At 39.5% G+C, this 21,586-nt stretch overlaps 2 protein-coding genes, 2 long non-coding RNA genes and 1 pseudogene across 7 annotated transcripts in view; 3 read left to right on the plus strand and 2 right to left on the minus strand.

Moving 5' to 3' along the window:
• The window catches only part of LOC139358117 (uncharacterized), a 43,405-nt gene extending 38,638 nt beyond the window's left edge, over positions 1 to 4,767 (plus strand). For both annotated transcript variants that reach the window (XR_011612482.1, XR_011612480.1), the window contains one exon: positions 4,634 to 4,767. This is a non-coding gene — a long non-coding RNA (uncharacterized lncRNA). The remainder of the gene's footprint in view (positions 1 to 4,633) is intronic.
• Positions 1 to 21,586, minus strand: part of LOC105491781 (phosphatidylinositol-4-phosphate 5-kinase type 1 beta) — a 307,266-nt gene that overhangs the window by 215,698 nt on the left and 69,982 nt on the right. The gene's annotated exons all lie outside the window — the stretch shown is intronic.
• LOC139358116 (AP-3 complex subunit mu-2-like) lies at positions 6,560 to 7,924 on the plus strand (annotated as a pseudogene).
• Positions 13,622 to 16,183, minus strand: PABIR1 (PP2A Aalpha (PPP2R1A) and B55A (PPP2R2A) interacting phosphatase regulator 1). Its single transcript, XM_011758447.2, has one exon. The coding sequence runs from the start codon at positions 16,066 to 16,068 to the stop codon at positions 15,205 to 15,207; it is 864 nt and encodes a 287-aa protein (XP_011756749.2). The 5' UTR covers positions 16,069 to 16,183; the 3' UTR covers positions 13,622 to 15,204.
• The window catches only part of LOC139358119 (uncharacterized), a 36,395-nt gene continuing 32,191 nt past the window's right edge, over positions 17,383 to 21,586 (plus strand). The window contains exon 1 of the long non-coding RNA XR_011612484.1: positions 17,383 to 18,396. This is a non-coding gene — a long non-coding RNA (uncharacterized lncRNA). The remainder of the gene's footprint in view (positions 18,397 to 21,586) is intronic.

Consider the following 21,586-nt stretch of genomic DNA (forward strand, 5'->3'; position numbering starts at 1 on the left):
TCACACACAGGAGCTCCAAACATGACCATCAAATAAATAACAAAACTGGTTCACAAAGGAATGTTTTAAGAATGAACAAAATTGAATTAGGTATTTTATATTGGCAAATCTAAGAAATGTTTATGGTCTTTAAATTTTAAAAGTTTGTTCAGATGTACATCAGAACATTGTAATTGAGGAAAAAATCAAAAATAAACTAAAGAGTAACAGTGGATTAACTGTAGTACATCCACAGAAAAAAAATAATATGCAACTATCAAAAAAATACAAAAAAAAATCATGCAACTATCAAAAAAATGCCAAAGCATATTTACAACATTCGCTGTATATTACATGGGGGAATAAAAGCAGTTTATGGAGCTGAATATACAGCAAGATGCTATCGTTTTATGAAATCACATATGCATATTTAGACATAGGAAAAGCCTGGAACAATATACATGAAGTGCAAACAATGGCATCTCAGTGAAGTGTACTGCTTTTGCTTATCAGAATTTTCTACAATTTCTAAAATGAACCTGCATCACTTCTCTCATTAGAAGGTGTAATTTGATTGTTTCAGTATATTTCGTTCTTCTAATCTTTTTTTATATGATTAAAATACATGTCTTATGCAAGTTTGCTCAAAAGTAAATGTCATTTAACTTCTTTTCCTAATTATAGAAAAGGTCGATTGACTGTGTTAAAATTAAAGCAGACTTCTGAATTCTCTAGGAAAATATGAATGAAATAGGTGAAACCCAGCAATTTGCATGAATGTTAGGAAAACTAAATGGAAAGCTCGCTGACTTCATATACCATCAAAATTGCAACATCATTTCCCTAGCAAGAGTTTTAGTCTGGAAGATTTCCTAAAGTCTAAAACATTTGCTAATGTGCAAATACTTTATGACATACATATCACAGATTTCTGTGAGCAACCATTCCACATATTTTCCCAGTGTTATCTATCACCGTTAATAAACATTCACTGACTTGTTTCTCAGTGAACTGGTATTAGGAAAGACAGAGAAACTATTGTCTCTTTCCTTCAGAAAATCTGCCCTAAAGATAGGGGTTTATTCCATACATTACATATATTCTTCGGGTTTCTATTTATTTAAGTTACCAGTTTTCTGAATAAATAACTTTACAATTTTATAGAGAATTCCTTTCTAATCCTCACTACTTTTTGTGATAAGAACTACTCCCATTTAACAGATGAAAAGACTAAGACACACAAAGATTAAGCAATTTGCCTAAAATCAGAAAGCTTGGAAGTTAGAAGGTTAGGTGTGGAATGCAGTTCTACCAGCCTGTAGAGACACACACAGTTGTTTTAACCATTGAAACACACACACACACACACACACACACACACACACACACACACACACTCTCTCTCTCTCCCCCCCCCACTCTCTCTCTCTTCCCCCCTCCCTCCCTCTCACTCTCTCTCTCTCTCTAACAAAGTAAGGAGTACAGGCAGAAGGTAGTACACTGATTCAGAGGAAAACCAATACTACCTACAGCCGGAAGGATCAGAGGACATTCCATGGAGTACACAGCACTTGACTGACGTCTTGAAAGAAAGAAACGCATCATCAGGAGAGATAAGTAGTTCCAGGAGAAGGCATTTTTTCCCTGCTGCTTACAAATATGGCTTGGATGTCCCTCAGTCCTCTTTTGTAAAGGATCCAGACAGACTTCCCAACCCACAAGAAGGAACCTGACGATATTCTACGATTAGAATGAAATCTTAGCGATTCAAAGTGAGGAAAATATTGTTTCTTTCCTATCATTACTGGTCCTCTCCTCTCCCACTATTCAGCAATAATTTTACAAAGGAATAGGGAAAAATCTGCTCCTGAATAAAACCTAAGAGGACAATGAACTATTTTTTTTCTTTTTTTTTTAATTTACAGCACTCACTGAAGAGAAAAATGTCTCGGGTTAGGAAACTGGGCCAAAGTTATAGAAATAATTGTGTCATGGGTGTGGAACTACATTTCAATTTATAAGTGGAAAAAAGCCATCAGGAGAAATAGATGACAAGGGAATAAGATGAACCAGACAAACCCATGAAGGAAGGAAGTCAGTAAGCCCTTAGCTTGAACAGTTTACTCATGTTTGGAGTGAAAACATTTACTTACAAAATTGTTCCCTCTCACAATAATGCCAAAGAAAGAAAGAAAGAAAAGAAACTGTCATTTATCCTTGATTGTTCCCCCAAGCTATAATTATATATGTGTAAAGGAGTATTTCTTGTGAAACACTTAATACCAATCTACCAATAAAACGGGAGGAAGATGACCTTTCGCTTCAGTTCCTTTTTAACCTCAAGAATCTAGAAGAACCCACATCCTTCTTTAGCCATCTGGCTGTCTCTAGTTGTGCTCACTGTACTCTGTTTTAACTCCACTCAAGTCAGGCTCCAACTGCACAACCCCACCGCAATGACTCTCACACAGGTGACTTGTAACCTCTATGTCAATACATCCAGCGCTCAGTGATTAGACTTCATCTCACTTGTCTGATCAGCTGCAACTGACACACCAGCACTCCATCTTCTCTCACATGTCTTCTTCACATGGTTTCTAAAGCGCCATGCTCTCTTGGTTTTCCTACCTCTCTGATTCCTCCAGCTTGGTTTCCTTTTCCTGATCTTTCAATGTTATAGAATGCTTTAAGGTTCAGTTCTTAGTCTTTTCTTTAATGACACTTTTCCCTTAGTCATCCCACCTACTCTCCTGACTTCACCATCCACAGGCAGATGACTCACAATTGTGTATTTCAGTCCAGCCCTCTTTCCTGAACTTGACTCAGGTATCTAACTGCTTACTTGATGCCTCCACTTGAATGTCTAATAAAGATTGCTTACTTAACATATACAAAACTCAGCAGCTAATGCCACTCACCTCCACAGCCACAGCTCCTCCCCCTGCCAAAAAATATTCTACTTCACCCATAGATTTCCATATTTCAGCTGATGGCAACTCCAATCCTTCCTGTTGTTCAGGACCCAAACCTTTCAGTTATCCTTAACTTCTCTCCCTCTTATGCCCACCTTAAATCTACTAGCAAAATCTGTTGGTCTGTCTTCAAAATATATCTAGAATTTAGCCACTTCTTCCACCTCCACTGCTACCACCCTCATCCACGCTATCATCATCTCTTACCTGGATTGCTGGATAGCCTCCTAATTGGTCCCCCTGCCTCTAACACACTCTCAAGAGTCTAGTCTCAACACAGCAGCAGTGATCCTTTTAAAATCTAAGATCACGTCACTCCTGTGCTCAAAGCTCTGCGATGGCTCTCATCTCACCCATAAAGCCAGTGTCCTTCATACAAGATACTATGCCACCTGTGTTTGCAATAATCCTCACTATTGCCCACCTCTCTAACCCCCCCTATTTTTCCCTTCAACGACTCTGCTTCAGCCATCTTGAGCTCCTGTTCCTTACACTATATGTGTATACACATACACACACACACACACACACACACTTTGTGTGTATATATACATAGTAATTTACTTATTTTTATGTTTGGTACTGCGCCTCCTTCTACCCTGTTAGAATGTATGCAAAACGTGGGTCTGGTTTGTACACTGAAGTATCCTAAGAGACTGGCCCAGTGTGAGGCACATAATCAGTGCTTTAATCAAAATTGCTTAATGAATGAGTTTCTAGTCTCTTAGCAAACTATAAAGGGCTCAGCCATGTGACTGAACTTGTTCCACTCAGAATCTTACTACATTCCTTTCTCTTAAAAGACATGTGTGCCACAGTAAATGCTGAATAAATGCTTGTTGAATGAATTTCTAAATGGCACTGTGATTGTAAATGGAAGAAATAAAATCTCACCACAAATACTGTGAAATCAACAAAACAAAACAGAAACTGTGTACCATTTGTTCATCCATTTATCCATCTATTAATTCATCTATCCAACATAAATTTGGGAAACTATAATGTGCTGTGCATTATCTCCCTGTGTTAGGGACATAAATAAAAGGCTTAGTCCCTATTTTTGCATGGGGCAAAGAGAAAAGAAACCATACAAATACAATTCAGACTATTAATAGCCTTTACAGAGGGAAGCCCTGGGAACAACAGGATCACAGAGGAAAGCACCTAACTGACCCAGGTTGTAGAGGCAGAGGCCATCAGGAAAGATGTGCCCCCTTGAACTAAATTTTTAAGGAGTTAGTTAAGGAAAGAGAGTTGGCAGGGGTTGTGGAGGAAGGAGGAAGAAGATGCCACTTTAAGCAGAGGACACAGCTTGTCTGAAAGCACAGCCAGTAAGCATACACAGAAAGCACTGAACTCCAGGCAGCTCAGTTGGCTAGAGTCCTGGAATCCAGGGTATATGTTGAGGTGGAGAGGTCTTTTACTCATACTGCATAGTTTCATTTAAACTTGAACTTAAGGGGTAGTCATTACAGTTGCATTTTCAAGTTTGCATTTTAGAAACATCTGAAAGCAAGTAGTATGGTAAACGGGCCCTTGAGAAAGACTATATAAAAAAGGTATGAAATTTAAATTCAGAGTTAGAAATGCAATATAAATTGGCAAAGAGCATCAGGAATTTTAATTCTTGACTCAAAGTAACCTGACAATTATAATTATATTATTTACCTTTTTTCCCCCAGAGGACTCAAAAGAAGAGAGCATTGAGGGAAAGAGACTCCAAGAAATTCTTAAACAACACATCCTGATTCAAATCCAAAACCTAAATGAAGTGAAACAAACAATGAAGAAAACCACCCTCAATGTCATTCTTTACTCAACAGGGAGCTCACAATGATAGTCCAAGAGAACATTTACAGTGCCAAAAGAAATACCCAATCCATCCATCATCCCCTCACTTCCACTCCCTCCCAAACATCTCATATTTTCCTTCCCAAAAGATACCCATACTCAACAGCTATTTGTCACTCCCAAGTTCTGATAATCCTCTTGGCATCTCAACATTAAAATCTTTTTTTGTCCTTAAAGCAAGAGAAAAGGATTGTCGAATCCCAGGAGCGATTACCTCAAACAACCATTTTACTCTGCTGGGGCACAAAAGATCTTTCTCAATTGTATTCTTTCACAACATGCCTTGCTAGCCAAGCCTTAAGAGGTTAGTTTGGTTTGGGGGACCACTGTAGGCAATTGGAAAAAAACCAGAATTATACCTGGCATTGATACAGAACCGAACTTCTGCAGGTAAACAAAAGCAATAGGTTGTGTTCTCTAGTTTCAGTCATGTTGCCTTAAAATTTGTAAATGAGTATTTTTTTACATCTCCCTGAGTATTTATTCTAGAAATTCAAAAAGGAGAAACATAAATCAGGCACAAAGAGGTCCTAGGTACAAGTACCAAATACTTACTTCTTAGGGCAGCACTTGAAACCTGGACCGCTGATGCAAAATCAAAGCACAGCACACTTTCTATATAGGTCAATAGTACCTACATAGGTGTATGCATAGTTCAAGCATGATTTACAAAGCCCAAGTTTCTGTTTAAGAAAACGAAGGGAAAATTGGAAGAAAATCTAAAATGGGAGGAAAGCTAAATATGGCTCCAGGAATGCAGAAAGAGGTCCACAAGGGTGAGTGAGTGGGTGGGTGGGGGTGTGTGTGTGTGTGTGTGTGTGTGTGTATGTGCATGCTCATGTGTGTCTGAGTATACATACACAAGACCCCAGTATTTGACATTATCTGCCTAACCTTATTCTGTTATAAAATTATTTTCACAAACAAGCAACATATAGAACAAAAAGTCACTGTTGAAGTGATTTCTAAATATTTACTAAACTTCTAAAAATAAGACTAAACTTTTGGAACTGTGACTTTTGATGGTTTTTTCCAAAATGTCTAATGTAAGTACGTGATAGTGTGAAACTGGGAGTCTAATCACCAATTCTAGAATGTTTTCAAAGGGAAGTTTTCCTTTTTTGGATCCTTTTATTCACCAGTGAATTGATTTTTCTATGAAGCAAAGTTTTTAAAAAGTAAAGTTTCTCAAAGATTGCTCAATTCCTCTGAATTTAAATCTCTACCTCTGGGGAGAGTTTCTCATAGAGAAAGAAGAGGTAAGCGTGATCCTTCTTTGAATCTTGGTGTTATATTTTTCCTTTTAAAAAATGCCACATTTTTAACTTACAGAGTTTTTTAGGAGAAAGGAGGGAAGGGAAGGGTCAAACTGGTTCTTGTCTTTGTTTCCCTAGGAATGACAATCTAGGAACAACCAAGGATACTGTATAAATTAAATATAACTGTTTATATATATGTATACATTTAAAGAAAACAAAAAAAATCTAAAATTCGTGGGATTGGTAATTTCAAATTTCAAATATAAAGTCAGTTTAAAAATAGGTAAAGCAGAGCAGGGCAGGACCTGTTCATAATATGGAGCAAGCATCAGGCGCCCCGAGGAGTCAGGCTGGGTATTCAAGGGAGGGATACTTCAGGCTCATGAAGTAGAGGAAGATTGAGCCTGGTCTTGAAAGATGGAGTTGAAAATCTGCAGAGTCCTGAGGCTTTCAGACTGAAAAAGGCTTTCCTTTCTCACTTGACAATCACAGTCTATCATGATTTATAGACTTTTCTTGATCAACTCCTCTGAAGATATTTTCCTGGAGAAACACTGGAAAAGTGTGGTATACTGTTCTGTTTGTGATCACTTTTTTGAGGTGCAAGAATAAGCTGCTGAGGCAGAAAATGTGCCTCCAGTTATCCCTACCCCTCACCACTGTCTCTTAAGTGTTTACCATCACAAGACCTTTTTTTGTGGCTATGATCCAGATGGAGGTCTCCTCTCTATTTGTCACTGAGTTTCTTCACCAAGTAGTAGACACATTTCAGGATTATTTTGGAGACTGTTCAGAATTAGTGATCAAGGACAATGTGGTTGTGGTTTATGCAGCATTAGAAGAGATGCTTGGCAATGGGTTTCCAAGCTGACTCATTGGCTACCGAGTTGAATATCCTCAAAGAACTGCCAAAGTCTCCCACTATCCTTTGAACAGTTGTCAACATCATTACAGGAAGCACCAATGTGGGTGACCAACTTCCCACTGGATAACTGTCAGTGGTGCCTTGGCGAGGTACTGGGGTGAAATACACTAACAATGAGGCCTATTTTGATGTGATTGAAGAGTCTGATGCCATTATTGATAAATCAGGTTCTACAATTGCAGCTGAAACCCAGGGGGTGATTGATGCTCTGTCAAGCTGATTGGAATGCCAGACCTTACACTTCCCTTCATGAACCCCAGGTGGTTGGATGATGTCAGCTTCCATCCTTGTGTTTAAGTGCTGGGAATCTGAGCATATCCTTTCATCCCTCTTGATGGAAATTTCCACCTGCTCTCTTATCCTGTCAGTGCAGAGGATCTGGTTGCAATCCCAGTGTATGTCAAACATAATATCAGTTTCTGAGATAGTAGTTTACTTGTATGCTTTGGAATAATGATGGGACCCAAGCAGGCAATGGGGAAGACCACAGAGGGAGTGACAGTCACCAACCAGATGCCCAAAGGGGTACTGAACATGAGCCTGACTCCACGACAAAGGATGCACACGTTCAGCCCAGTCACAGAGATGCTGTTTTGGGATGTGGGAAAAACAAATCGCCACAAGCTACCAAGTTTAAGGAAGATCATGAGTCTTCACGTTGGAGATTCCAAACCAGAACCATGGTTCTATGGAACCATTATTTCCTTCTATACACTTTAATTTTTTACCTATTACTTAAAAACAAAACAAAACAAAAAAACCCAAAAAAACAGAAAACCTTCCTGATATCTTCCTCTAATACGATAAAATTAACCTGCAGTTAAGATGCAGCAGCTGATTATTTCTGGACTTAAGGTCATCTGGATATGTATGGAGAAAAGTACAAATCCTTTAACGGCATAAAATACATGACCAAAGCTAGAAAGTTCCAAGTTTAAACCTGAAGGGAGAGTTTGCAGAGGGAAGAGTCATGAACACTTTTTCAATCTTACTTATCTAAAAGTAAAAAGTATCAGCCTGTCTCCTAGGACAGTACCCTCCTGGGCCCACTCACTCCTTTTCCTCCTTAGCCTGCAGTGCTGTGGAACTAATCAAGGGAGGAAAGGGTCACCAGGGAGAACTGGACAGAACTGAAACACAGCATAACCAGTTCTCAAGGACAAGGTGTGTGACGGGGTTGGAGATACTTGATGCTTGCGTAACCATTTTTAACATGGTTTCTACTGAAAAAGACCAACGTTTGCTGCTTGCTTGGTTTTAATTATCTAAAGCTGATGAAAGACTTCTTTGTTGATTTTTTAAGGTAGAAAGATTAGAAAGAAGCCGGGGGTGGTGGCTCAAGCCTGTAATCCCAGCACTTTGGGAGGCCGAGGTGGATGGATCACCAGAGGTCAGGAGATTGAGACCAGCCTGGCCAACATGGTGAAACCCCGTCTCTACTAAAATACAAAAATTAGTCAGGCATGGTGGTACAAGCCTATGGTCCCAACTACTCAAGAGGCTGAGGCAGGAGTATCACTTGAACCTGGGAGGCAGAGATTGCAGTGAGCCAAGATTGCACCCCTGCACTCCAGCCTGGGTGACAGAGCAAGATTCTGTCTCAAAAAAAAAAGAAGAAAGAAAAAAGAAAACAGAAGAGAAAGATTAGAAAGAAAGAAAAATGAATGTTAGTCAAGGAAAGACTTGTTAAGGATCTGATCTATGCAGGAGGAGGAAAGAGGATTAAGGAAGAGTTACGAGACATCTTTAAATGAAAGATTGGCAAGAAAAGTGAATAAACTGTACTAGGAGGGATGGAAAGAAGAGTTGGTTTCTTTCGGATCCTTCTGCTCATATATAAGAACACTTGTGCTTCTAGAAAAGGATTGAAGACTTCTTAAATTCGAGTCCACTATTGACATGAAAACCCCAGTAGAATAATATTTTCCCTTGAAGACTGTGATGATATCAGACTAGTTTTCAGACACTGCCTGTTGCTGGCCTTAGCACTTGGGTCTCACCGTCAGTGAGAAGGTGGTCTGCCTTCTTCCCATGGTGGCTGCCTAAAATGCTTCCTTCCCTAACCCAACACAATTCTACTCACTTCCCTTTATAGAATTCACCAGCCTTTTTCCTATTACCTGATCCTTCCACAGGATTTTCTAAAAAGTAGGAGAGTTTCAGAGAAGCCAGTCCAATAACCCTGAGGGCAGCCAGAGGTTGTGTGTCATGGTATTGGAGTAGAGAGGGCCGACTCATTTTCCATGAAGGTAGACATGGCTGTGAGTGATCTCACATCTGCATTTGTCCATGCTGGGGTGGTACTGGATCCCAGCCTTCTGGTCGGAAACTCTTCCATCAATTGCCTTAAGAGAATGGTTACCATGGAGGGTATGGTTGCTACTTGAAGCTGCTTGGTAAAGTGGTCACTTCCTCACAGTCTTTTGTTTTGTACTCTACTCTACCATGTATTTATAACAATAGATAGCTACTAGTCCCTTTTCATTCTAAAACAAAAAATGTCCCCTAAATCTTTGGATAAAATTAATGCTAAAGGGGAAAAACACATAAAGCTGTGGAACCATGATTTCCTTCTATACACTTTAATTTTTTACCTATTACTAAAAAAATACCTTCCTGATATCTTCTTTTAATATAATACTGTTTTAAGGAATGATTACCTATCATTTGATTCAAAGCAGAAGTAGCAGCACTAGTAAAATAAAGCAAGCTGCTAAAGTTAGCTGGGAAATGGTCTTCAAGTAATTAAAAAAAAATGTTTATAATAATAATAAAAAAAACTCAAAAGGGCCAAAATTCAAAAGGAAAAAAAAATAGAAGGTAACAGGGACTTGAGAAAATGTCTGTGGTTTTCTCATCTCTTCAACGGGAATCCATAGCACCTGCCTCACAGGGTTGTCATGAGGATTTTAAACACTCATAAATGTAAAGCACTAAAAATAGTGTCTGGACCCATAGTGAATGCCCAAGAAATATTAACACATCATTATTATTATTACTGGGAAAAACTCACACTATCAGGCCGTTTAGCACTTCCTACCCAGGAAGGCAAACAGTCATAAGGGAATTACAATCTGGTGAAAATCTTGGCTGCCAAGCAACGATAGCCTTATTTCACAGAGAGCATACTGAAGACACGGCTCAAGATTTCTAAAATCTGGAAGGAAGAAGTAGTCATTAGAGAAGGATCAGCATTTCTGATTTCTAGAAGGGGCCTATCACCTATAAAAAAAAGAGTAAGGCTTGTTTTCCTTTTGCCAAAGGTGGACTTGAATTAAATGGTGGACATTAGAGGGAAATGTCTGCTCACTATAAGAAAGGTTAATATCAGGAACAATTGCTTCATAAGAGGATAGCCTGCCTTGAAGGATAGTGTACTGTTAACTAAGTGTGAAAGCAGGAGTTCCATCCGTCAAGGATGCTAATTGCCCTACACCTTTGTAAGCACATTGTGTGCGGACCCATTTGATCCCCACCACAGCCACCCTGCTCCACTGTCTATATTCTTAACCACCATAATTCACTGCCTACCTCCCAGCTCTGGAATCCTGGGCAAGTTACTTAGCTTCTCTGTGTCTCCATTTAGTCATTTATAAAATGAGGATAATGATAGCACTTGCCTCAGATGATAGTGATAGATTAAATGCATTGATACATTTGCTTAGCACTTAGAACAGTCCCTGACACATAGCAAGTATTTTATTATTTTTATACAAAGGTCATTTCAACTTTTAAGAAAATTTTTTACTTGGATGGCAAGTTACAGAAGCCACAAAGAACTCTGTCTTGGCTACAGTGAGCAATCTGACACAATTTTTTACCAAATAAGTGGAACTCAAGGCTTGCCTTCAGCCCTGATTCTCTAACAGCCATGAAAAATGTGGGCAAAACTCCTAGAGTGAGAGACCTACATTGAGACCAGATTCTCTATACTTTGTCATGGCTGATAAAGCAAAGCCCTGAAAAGAGTGGTCTAGTCCATAAGCTTCTGCTCCCTTCTCTTATCCTCAATGCCTCAGTCAATCACTCAAACGACACTTTCAGCAGAACCCTTAACTGCTTCACACACTGGGCTTTACCTAGCACCTACTTAACCAATTCCCAAACCTAGTCAATCCAACCCACTTCCTTGTGCCTGCCATCCAACTGCAACCTGGCATCCAACATAGCATAATAAGCCTTCTACTCATCCTTAACTTACTCCTTTAGATTCTCATAGAGGCAACATTAAACCTTTACTGCACTCAAGCTTCCAAATGATCTGTCCCTATTCTCATGTATCCTAGATTCCTCAATAATTGGAAAATAGGCACAATCAGAAACAAATTCTACTTTTCATATACCTACCTCTATACCCCTAAACCCCTGCAACAACAAATCAATTCAACATTTACGGATACCTTTGCCTAGCCTTTTCAGTCTCCTTCCTGTTTCAGAAGAAAAATAAGTTTCCAGACCTCCTTTCTAAGGCCAACTCTTTCTTCTGTTCTCTGGTGCTACTCAAGAAATGATCATCATCTTCTTGGTTCAATTGTCTGGCAACCATTCCCCTGAATCCCACCTCTGTTAGATCTTCAAAATTGTTCTACTAATCTATAAACATACCCTGAAAAAAAAAAATGTTTTCAGACCTGTTTTCCTCATTTAAGTCTTGATTCCTTCCCCAATTTTATTGCCAAATAAAGTGGTCTCTTGCTACAGGTATGTAACTGGTTGAACTCATAAATGTGAATCACTGGAAGGGAATCTGATACAAGTTATTCTTGATTACAATCAATCTTTTAAGTACGCTTAAGGGTCCTAACATCCAGCAGCCTTGGATTTAATGATTCTTAATTATTTCTCCCATATACACTGTGTTTTTAACAAACATAATAAAGGAAAATATACCAGAGGTTTATTATATATGACAAACTGTACTTTAAATAAATGTTGCTATTGACTTGAGGACTTCTTGCACAAAGTTTATAGATTACCAACACTAATACCTTAAAAATGCTTTTTGAAGGATAATTCTTACACGAGCTAAGTAAGCCCTTAGAGTCTACAGAATAATGATGGAAGTTATGAACAATGTTATGATCATGAAAATTGTCCATATACCCTTAGAACCTTATTTGATTTAAAAACTTCCCATCTATATAGAATAAGCTTACAGAAATAAATGTTTCCATACCCTCTAGGAAAAGGATCTAAAATAGGAGAGAATAGGATGTATTTAAGGAAGACAAAAGCAAGCCAGTGAGGGCAAAGCACAGAAAACAATGGGGGAGGAGGGAAGGACCAAATTCCTCAGGGCCTCCTAGCCCAGAATTAATACATTTTGGCATACTCATGAGAACAGGAAGCAAATGAAAAGCTTTCAGTTGGGAGATGGAAGGATCAGGTCCACAATTTTAAAAGGATGACTCTAGTCGCTGTATAGAGAATGAAAGGATAGCCGACCAGAGTGAGTGTGATGAGCACAAGTGGGAGTTAGCAAGTTGCTTCAGAAGTCTAAGAGGGAAATGCTGGTAGCCGGGACCAGAGTGGCAATAGAGGTAGAAATAAGGAGATAGATTCCAGCTGATAAAATCAGTAAGACTTGAGGAATGATTAGACATGGGAGAAAGAAAAGAGAGGTATCAAGGACATGTTGGTTTCCTGCATTTATATACATATATACATGGAAATGCCAGTAACACATCTTGTACAATATATACCAAGTTGTTAACAGAAGTTACCTGTTGAAAGGGAAGATGACTTTTACATAGTTAAAAGCAGACTTTTAAAACCACATAGATATGTACACTGTTTAAATATTTTATAATCAGCAGGTATACATTGCCTTCTACTTAAACTCACGTGCAATTTGCCTCCCTGAAAAGGATAGGAATGGCATTTTAGGGAGAAGGAACAATCTATCCCAAAGCACAGATACATGAAAGTATGACATATTTAAAGAATATCAAGTGGTCTAATGTTTGTAGAATAAGAAAGACAGACATATACGGGAACAGAGATGAGGAGGATTGAAGCTATTGCAGAATATGGCCAGATCATAAAGAACCTTCTATCTGAGGCTAAAGAAATCATTCCTTAAAGAGTAGGAAATGGGGAAGCAAATGAAGTTTTCAAGCAAGAGGGTGAAAAATATCAAGTTTAAATTTTAGAAAGATTTCTCAAGAGGCAGTATAAAGACTGAACCAAAAGGAGACAGAAAACAGCCTGGGAGATCACTCAGGCAAAAACTTAAGGCAAAATCAGGGGCAACAGATAGAGAAGGGAAGAAATTTGAGATTCATTTCAGAAGTTGACAGGACTTGGTGATTAAGCTAATCCAACAGAGAAAAGGAAAAGTCAAAGATGCTTCCATGATTTCTAGTTTAGGAAATTAGTGATGACATCAATTGAGATAATGCAAGAATAGGTGAAGTGAGAAGATTAACAATTTCTGTGTTGAAGATAATGAAGTTTAAATACCTCTGGAGGCAGGGCAAGTTACCCAACAAGAAGTCAGACTATTTAAGTTTGAATTTGAAGAACAAGGTTGAGAATGGGAGCACATGAACACTATTACTCAGAAGAGAGAATTTTAAACCTGTGGACACAGTCTTACCCTCAATGCAATTTCACTCCATCTTGAGGCAACCATCAAGAGTTGACCAGTTCCATTTATTTTCATAGTCGTAAAAATTCCACAAAATTGTTAGTCTCTGTAAGTGATAACTTTAAAAAGTCAGAGCTTTTGTCTTGTTCTGAGTCATTTTTCCCCTTTCCTCTTTGTATGCCATTCTTTCTGTCAAACTATCTAGTTAAGGAAGCTATATGAGGTATAAGGAAGAATATTAAGAAAAATTTGTTATTCTTATTGTCTTAATTGTAAAGGCAAAGAAAAGAACATTCGACTATTCTACCTTTAGCAAAACCTAAGTTAAATAATGATTTACCTATGTGACTCTCCACTAATTTTCTCTTGCAAATCATCACCCCTTAATTAATGGACATCCCCAAGGCAGTCAACTCAAGCTGTAGCTTTAACCACAGAGGTTAAACAATTCAGTCCTGTTGTTGCTGTCAGAAATCCAAGTTACACTGTACCTTTGTCTAATCAATGGTGCCCTACTTTGGTGGGAGATGGAGGAAGGGACCTGTTGGCAAGGAAACAGCTGCTTCCTTCCTGAACAAGGGAAAACCAGTAAGGTGACAGATGGGCAGAGCAGAAAAGTAGCCAAAAATTGCTCTGGCTCCTGGTTGGCAATAATTTTTGGAACTGAGGCACAACTGAATATTTTAAAGTATATCAACAATTGAGAGAGAGTATTGTTTACCTGGGCGCGCCAAAGTTCAACAAGCCTTCCCACACATTTTCTACATTTGAAAAACTTACGTTTGCAGTAGTACAAAGAGCTTAGCCTTAGCCTATGTACAGTGGGCAAAGACTGCAAGGCACTGTCCCATTTCACTTTAGGATTGCACCCAAGCAAATGCACTTTCTGGTTAAAAAAAAAAAAAAAAAGGAAAATTTTTATTTTCTCTATAATATAGTTGTATGACTGACTAGAATTACTATTAAAATCTCATTAAAAATGTTTTCCTTAAAAGTTTACTTTTATATACTTAATTTGAAAGGATTTGTTGCAAACTTTTATAATTTGTTCTCTAATCATTCCCCCTCCCACCCACTTCGGTACCCAGAAAACTAAATATCCAAGAATTCCTGGGTAAAACAGACAACCACTAGATTGATATAACTAACGTATTTTTTTTTTTTAAGCTGTATAGTTCTTCATCAAATGGAAATCGGCAAACCACTGAAAATAACATTAAAAATTAGTGTGGGCATGAAGTATGGAATTTTAAACATCAGTTTACTATGCTGATTAAGTCAACATTTATATTTTCATCAGAACTTAATAATCCCATAAATAAATAGAGCTCTCAATTATTTAAAAAAATCAAGGGATAACATATGTATTTAGACATAGTAGCAGCGTAAAGATGTATGCTTCAACACACTTATTGGGGAAACGTCTGAAAATATTACTACACTGAATTCAAAGGTATCCGCAGGAACCTGACATAGAAGTTCTCTAGAATAACATCATTTCAGGAAATTTCAAAAAAGAAAAGGGGTCGAATAGGAAATAGCCTCAAATTAATTGACAAAGTTCAGTGTTTGCCCCAACTTGATTATTCTCTCTCTCCACTGCAAAAAGAAAGTCTCAGGATGAGTGAATCACTTAGACGAAAGTTCATCTAGTGGAATAAATGGAGAAGCCGCTTGGGCAGGTGACACAGGAGAGTCGGTGGTAGTGCTGACTTTCGCTGGTGAGTTACAAGAAGATCCGGCACTGCTGCTGTTTCCATCAAGGGTATCCGAAGATACACACACACCAGGATCTGACAGCTGTGCAACGTCAGAAGAAAGCATGTTGGTGATGCCCTGGAAAAATCTCTTTGGCTGATAATCAGTTTCCATTTCACATTTTCTTTTCAATGGTCCAAGAACACTTGGTCTAATGCAATTGATGGGGCTCTGGCTTCTCCGGGTGGTAAATCGGGTCGTTGGGCTGGGAATAGGGCTTGGAGGCAATCCGTTGCTACTTACAAAACTTTGCAAGGATGGCGAAAAACACTGCTTCCCAATTCCCCGAGTGGGTGACGGTGCCGGTGACACAGGAATGAAATCGATGCGCTTGGGGGAGGCGGATTTCTCCACGTCGTTGTCACTCAGGCTGAAACTTTCCTCCCAGGAGTGGCTTATCTGCATTGCGGTCTGCACCTCCCGTTCGTGGACCGTCTCTCGGTTGATCAAGTCCATACCCTCTTCTTGTTTGATCTGGTGCAAGCGGCTGCTGTGCATGCGGACAGGGGAGGCCGGTAGCAGCAGGCCGTGGCGGCTCGGGAACGTTGTGCTGTTCCGCCTGGCGCTCGGCGCCTCGGCCTGGAACACCGGCGAAGTGTCACTGAGGCCGTGGATCAGGGGGGCGCTGTTAGACCTCCTGAGGCCCCCGCCGCCGCCGCTGCCGCCGCCCTCCGCCGGGCTCCCGCCCGTACCCGGAGGCAGCTCCAGGTCTAGCTCCATCTTCTCCTGAGCCATGTCGGGGGCAGGGAGGCGGGGGAGGTGCTCAGTCAGGGACCTAGGATTCCCATTCCCCGCAGTCCAGGGCCGCCGCCGCTGCCGCCGCCACCGAGAATCTGTCAGCGGGCTGGCCCCTCTGCGCATGCGTACCCCTTCGCGCAGGCGCTCGCGATGTCCGTCCTCGAGGCGCCTGCTTTAGGCGTAATATCTGCGCGGCAGTGGTAGGGGAGGGGCGAGGAGTGGTCGGGCCGCTAGTCCGTATATTCCTTCAGCAAATAGCTATTGAGCGCAAACTGGCATTGACGAACGTCAATAAGATTGTCATATTCTGGAGTACATATTTATAAAACGAACAAAGCCCTGAAAGAGAGGCCCATGGTGATGTGGGGCTGTATGACGGGGAGTGGCGCTTGCGAATCAGGGAGGGCTTCCTCGAGGAAGGAACAGTGTCCTGAAATCCGAAGAAGTGGGCGAAATGGGTGCGATGTAAAACTTCGCAGGAAGCGGGAAGCAAGGGCGACCCAGCCAGGTGGCAGGCGGGAACCAGGAGGGGAGGAGAAAGTGTGGCCTGGAGTGGAGAGTGAGGGCTGGCGTGACGTGAGGTGGTGGACCAGACCACATTCTGGTCTTTATCTTGAGAACAATGAAAACTTAAAGGGTTTTCAAGCATGGGTATAATAGCAACTGAAAAGCTCACTGGCCTGCAGTCTGGAGAACAAATACTGGGAGATTAAAACCTTACAGAAAAAAGGCCAGAGAGGATGGTAATTTGCACTAAGGTGACAGTGTGGAAGTGGAGATGGAGAGAAAAGTAAATGAGAACTGTTTAGGTTAGGGGAAAAAGCCAAAACAGGGGATGGTACTGATACTGATTTACAGTCATAGTTCCAGCACAAGCATATGTGTGAAGTATGAAGGATTAAAGGAAAACCAGTAGGTCCTCACATTTTAAAAATAAAAACACTATTCTTGGCTCATGTAATTAATATGAAACCTTGATAGCTCATTAAAAGTGAGTTTATTTGTTCATTTATTCAGTCAAGGTTTTTTTTTTTTTTTCCAGCATACTTACTATGTGCCAAACACTGCTAGGAAATGGGCCCTAGTCTGAGAACTTTTAATTCTTACTGAGGGGAAAATACAGAAATAAACGCAGGCTATTTTCAGATAGTGGTAAAGCCTTAGGAAAAACAAGATGGTGTGATGGAGCACTACTGATAGAAGGCAGCGGACAATTAGAGCTGAGATCTAAATGACAAGCAGCAGCAAGTCACGTGGACATCTGGGGAATGAGTATTCCAAGCAGAGAGAATAGCAAGTGCTAAGGCCCGAGGCAGCCATGAGTTTGATGAGTAAGCGGAAAAAGAAAGAAGGGCAGTGCTGCTGAAGCATAAGAGCGGCGAGTGTTAGCAGAGGGTAAGAGTTGGATCTCATTCTGAGTATGATGAAAAGCCACTGGAGGGTTTTAAGCAGGGGAATGATATTATCTGGTTTATGTTTTAAATATCACTTAGGCTCTGTGGAAAACAGGCTGAAAGAGGACCACAGTGGAGGCAGAAGGATGAATTCAGGGCCTATGGCAACAATACAGATAAGATTCTTGGACTAGGGTTGTAGCAGTGTCAATGGGGAGAAGTAGAGAGACTGAGGCTATGTGTTGAGTTAAAACCAATAGGATTTGCAGATGGATTAAATTTAGATTGTGAAAGAAATAGATTATTCGAAGGGGACTCATAGCTTGTTTTATTTAAACTGGTGAGATGGTAGTATTATTTACTGAGAGAGGAAAAGAGCACATTTAGAGCTGTAGAAATTAAGAGATCTGAAGCAGAAGAACAGAAGGTAGAAAGAACCAACATTTTCTAAGTGCCTACTCCCTGCTAGGTACTTTAAACACTCCATAATCCCACTTAATCCTCACTGCGTAGATATTGTTATGCTCATTTTGTGAAGGAATGATTGAAGTTCAAAAACTGCAAAAGGTACTACAGTCAGTACACGAAAGAACAAAGATCTGAACCAATTTGAATCAAGGACTCATTTTGAAAACCTGTATTGTTTTCTCTGAATTTCACATGGATTAAAGAAAGAGAATTTCACATGAATTAGAGAAGGATGGCTAATTCTGCGATGAAAGAAAGGTCTAAAACCAAAGTTGGGAAAGGCAGAAGAAGGAGATAGATTTGGGAGACCAGGCAACAACAGAACCTAACAGCATGGATGTGCAGAGGATGAACAGGAGACACAAATGACTGAAGTTCAACTGTAAGTGGCTGAAAGCATGCTACAAATTATTCAATGAAAACAGGAGAGAGGAGGAAATGTCTACAAAAAAATTAATATTAGGTAAGTACAAAAGAGCATTAAATATAGAACTCACTTTATAATACCCACAGCATATTACTGTTAACTTGCATATTACTAAATTATTACCAATGTGGCTCAAATGTGCCAGATATTGTTCATCCATGTCTGGATAAACATAATAATTACCTTTACTAATAAAACACAAGGATGGTGATGAGCCCACAAAATGAAACATCTATGCTATTTGGTTCTTGCCTGAACACACCTATTAGAGATCTTAGCTGGTTTCCCAGTTTCTACCCTTGTCCTTGTAGAGTTGGGGACAGAGAATTGACTGACACTTCCGGTCCCAGCACAAATATTAATACTGACTGAGAGGCTTTCATAACTGTTCCTTATAAAAAGCAATCGCAGTTCTCAACACCAAGTGTACATTCGCATGCCCCTTACTCTGTTTTTATTTTCCTCCGGAGTACCACATGACATATATGTATATATTTTCTTGCCTCTTTCTCTCCTGAGAAGGTAAGCTCCACAAGCGAAAGACCTTTGTTTTGTTCTCTGTTATATGCTTAATATCTAGAACAGGGCCTGGCACATTGTACTCAATAAGTACTTGTTGAATCATTGTGTGAATGCATGATAATGAATGAAAGGATGGATTAATATAGCTTTGTCTAAAAGGGAAGAGAACTCTACTATTTGAAAATCCAGTCTAACAGGCTTTTCTACACTGATTCTAGGAGCTCCATACCTTGATATATTTTTTAAATATCAGGAATATTATTATTATTTAGAGCGCCCTCCAGCCCATGCAAGTGTGTTACTGGAACTACCCATTATGTGAACTAAGAAACTGAAGCCCTAGGTTTTCTTTCTTTTTCAACCATATGCTCATAAAAATTTGATAGAATTAAAATGTTCAGTACTGAGGATTCTAGGCAGTGTTTAATATATTGAGTTACTTACTTCCTTTCGAAGGAATCAAGGACAAATGAGAGAAAATAGCAGCCATAAAATGCAATGTAGCCAGCTGCAAATGAATAATGCCAGAGGCAGGATCCAAGGAACCTCCCTGGCTCACTTCCCCCTTCTGGTTTCACTCCATAAATTAAATACCACTCTTAGTCAAGATTCATTCTCACTCTGAAACCACAAAACCAGACATCTATTCAATAGTTAAACTTTATTGTGATTAACATTAGATTTTAAAGCAAAAGACATAACTTATTTTTAGGTTAAAAATAAATAGTTTAGGGCCAGGCGTGGTGGCTCATGCCTGTAATCCCGGCACTTTGGGAGGCTGAAATGGAAGCACTGTTGAGCCCAGGAGTTCATGACCAGCTTGGGCAAGAAAGACCCCATCTTATAAAATAAAAATAAATAAACAGCTTAAAAATGAGCAAAACAATTAATCTAGTATTGGGACAGAGTCCCAATCTAATATCTAATTTATAAGATCGCAATGAGGAATAAGTGGGACTAGAATGTTTAAAGTGACTAGCAGGGAGTAGGCACCTAGAAAAATATTATTATTAGATAGTTTTCTTTTAACTTCTAAGGACAACTTTTCACTATTAAATTTCCAAATATACGACAAGGCAAATTTCCACCTCTGAATCCAAACTGAATGAATGTAAAATACAAAAATGTGTGTATGTGTATAATCTAAGATGGGCTGGCAAATACCTCAATATTCCACATTAATTAGCATCAACAACCTACAGTAAAAATATTGCAGAAAAAACTGTGCTCTAAAACCATAGGAACTTAGGGTTAACTGTTACAACCACTTAGGAAAAATGTTTTGCTGTACCTATTAAAAGAAAATATATTTATAGCCCACGACTAAGGAATCCTGCTCCTGACGATATTACCAAGAGAAATGAGGGCATGTCTACTAAAAGACATGCATGAGAATGTTTCTTGCATTATTATTATTTGTAATAGCTCCAGACTCAAACAATCATAATTATACAATGGAACTCTTTACCCAACAACATGGATGAGTTACAATATAATGTTGAATGAAATAAATTAAGTACAAAAGAATACATACACTATGACTTCAGTGTTATGAAGTCCCAAAACAGCCAAAACCAACTTAGAAGTCAAAATACAGTAGTCCCCTCCTACCCACAGCTTCGGTTAACCTATGGCCAACGTTGGTCCAAAAATATCAAATGGAAAATTCCAGAAATAAACAATTCATGAGTTTTAAATTGCATGCTGCTGTGAGTGAGTGGCATGATAAAATCCGGTACCATCGCGCTCCATCTGACCCGGGACGTGAATCATCCCTACAACCAGTGTATCCATGCTGTCTATGCTCCCTGCCCATTAGTCACTTAGTAGCCATCTCAGTTACCAGATTGACTGCTGTGGCAGTGCTTCTGTTTGAGTAACTCTTATTTGACTTAATAGTGGCCCCAAAGCACAAGAGTAGTGATGCTGGCAATTGTAATATGCCAAACAGAAGCTGTAAAGTGCTTCCTCTAAGTGAAAAGGTGAAAAAAAAATATGCTGAGATTGCTAAGATCTGTGGTAAGAACAAATCCTCTATCCATGAAGTTGTGAAGAAGAAAAAAGAAATTTGTGCTAGTTTTGCTGTCGCACCTCAAATTGCAAAAGTTATGGTGACAGTGTGTGATAAGTGCTTAGTGAAGATGGAAAGGGCATTAAATTTGTGGGTGGAAGAGATGAGCAGAAAGCATTCCAATTGATAGCAATGTGTTGCATCAGAAAGCAGTGAGCCTATATGAAGATTTCAGCAAGGGATCCCCTGAAATGAGTGACACCAAGCCACTTACTGCAAATAAGTGATGGTTACACCGATTTGGGAATAGGTTTGGATTGACAAATATAAAATTTACTAGAGAGGTTATGTCTGCCAATGAAGAAGCTGCTGCCACATTTCCAGCAGAGCTGAAGAAGTTTATCAAGGAAAAAAGATACTATCTGAGTGAGACTTCAATTGCAATGAAACTGGCCTCTTCTGGAAGATGTCCAGTAGAATCTACATTGATAAAAGTACAAAAGAGGCACCAGACATAAAACATGGAAGGACGAATTAGCTCTAGTACTATGTAGCCATACACATACAGTATTTGGTTTCTGCGGTTTCAGGCATCCACTGGGGGTCTTGGAACATTTCCCCTTGGATGAGCAGGGACTATTATAGTGGTTACCCTTAGGACTGACTGGGAGCGTCTACAAGAAAATGTTCTAT

Source organism: Macaca nemestrina, chromosome 14, assembly GCF_043159975.1.
Source record: "Macaca nemestrina isolate mMacNem1 chromosome 14, mMacNem.hap1, whole genome shotgun sequence".
Taxonomy (NCBI): domain Eukaryota; kingdom Metazoa; phylum Chordata; class Mammalia; order Primates; family Cercopithecidae; genus Macaca; species Macaca nemestrina.

What these genes read in the sequence shown, in the direction of transcription:
- PABIR1 (XM_011758447.2), bottom strand. Translation starts at nt 16,068, where the DNA reads ATGGCTCAGGAGAAGATGGAGCTAGACCTGGAGCTGCCTCCGGGTACG.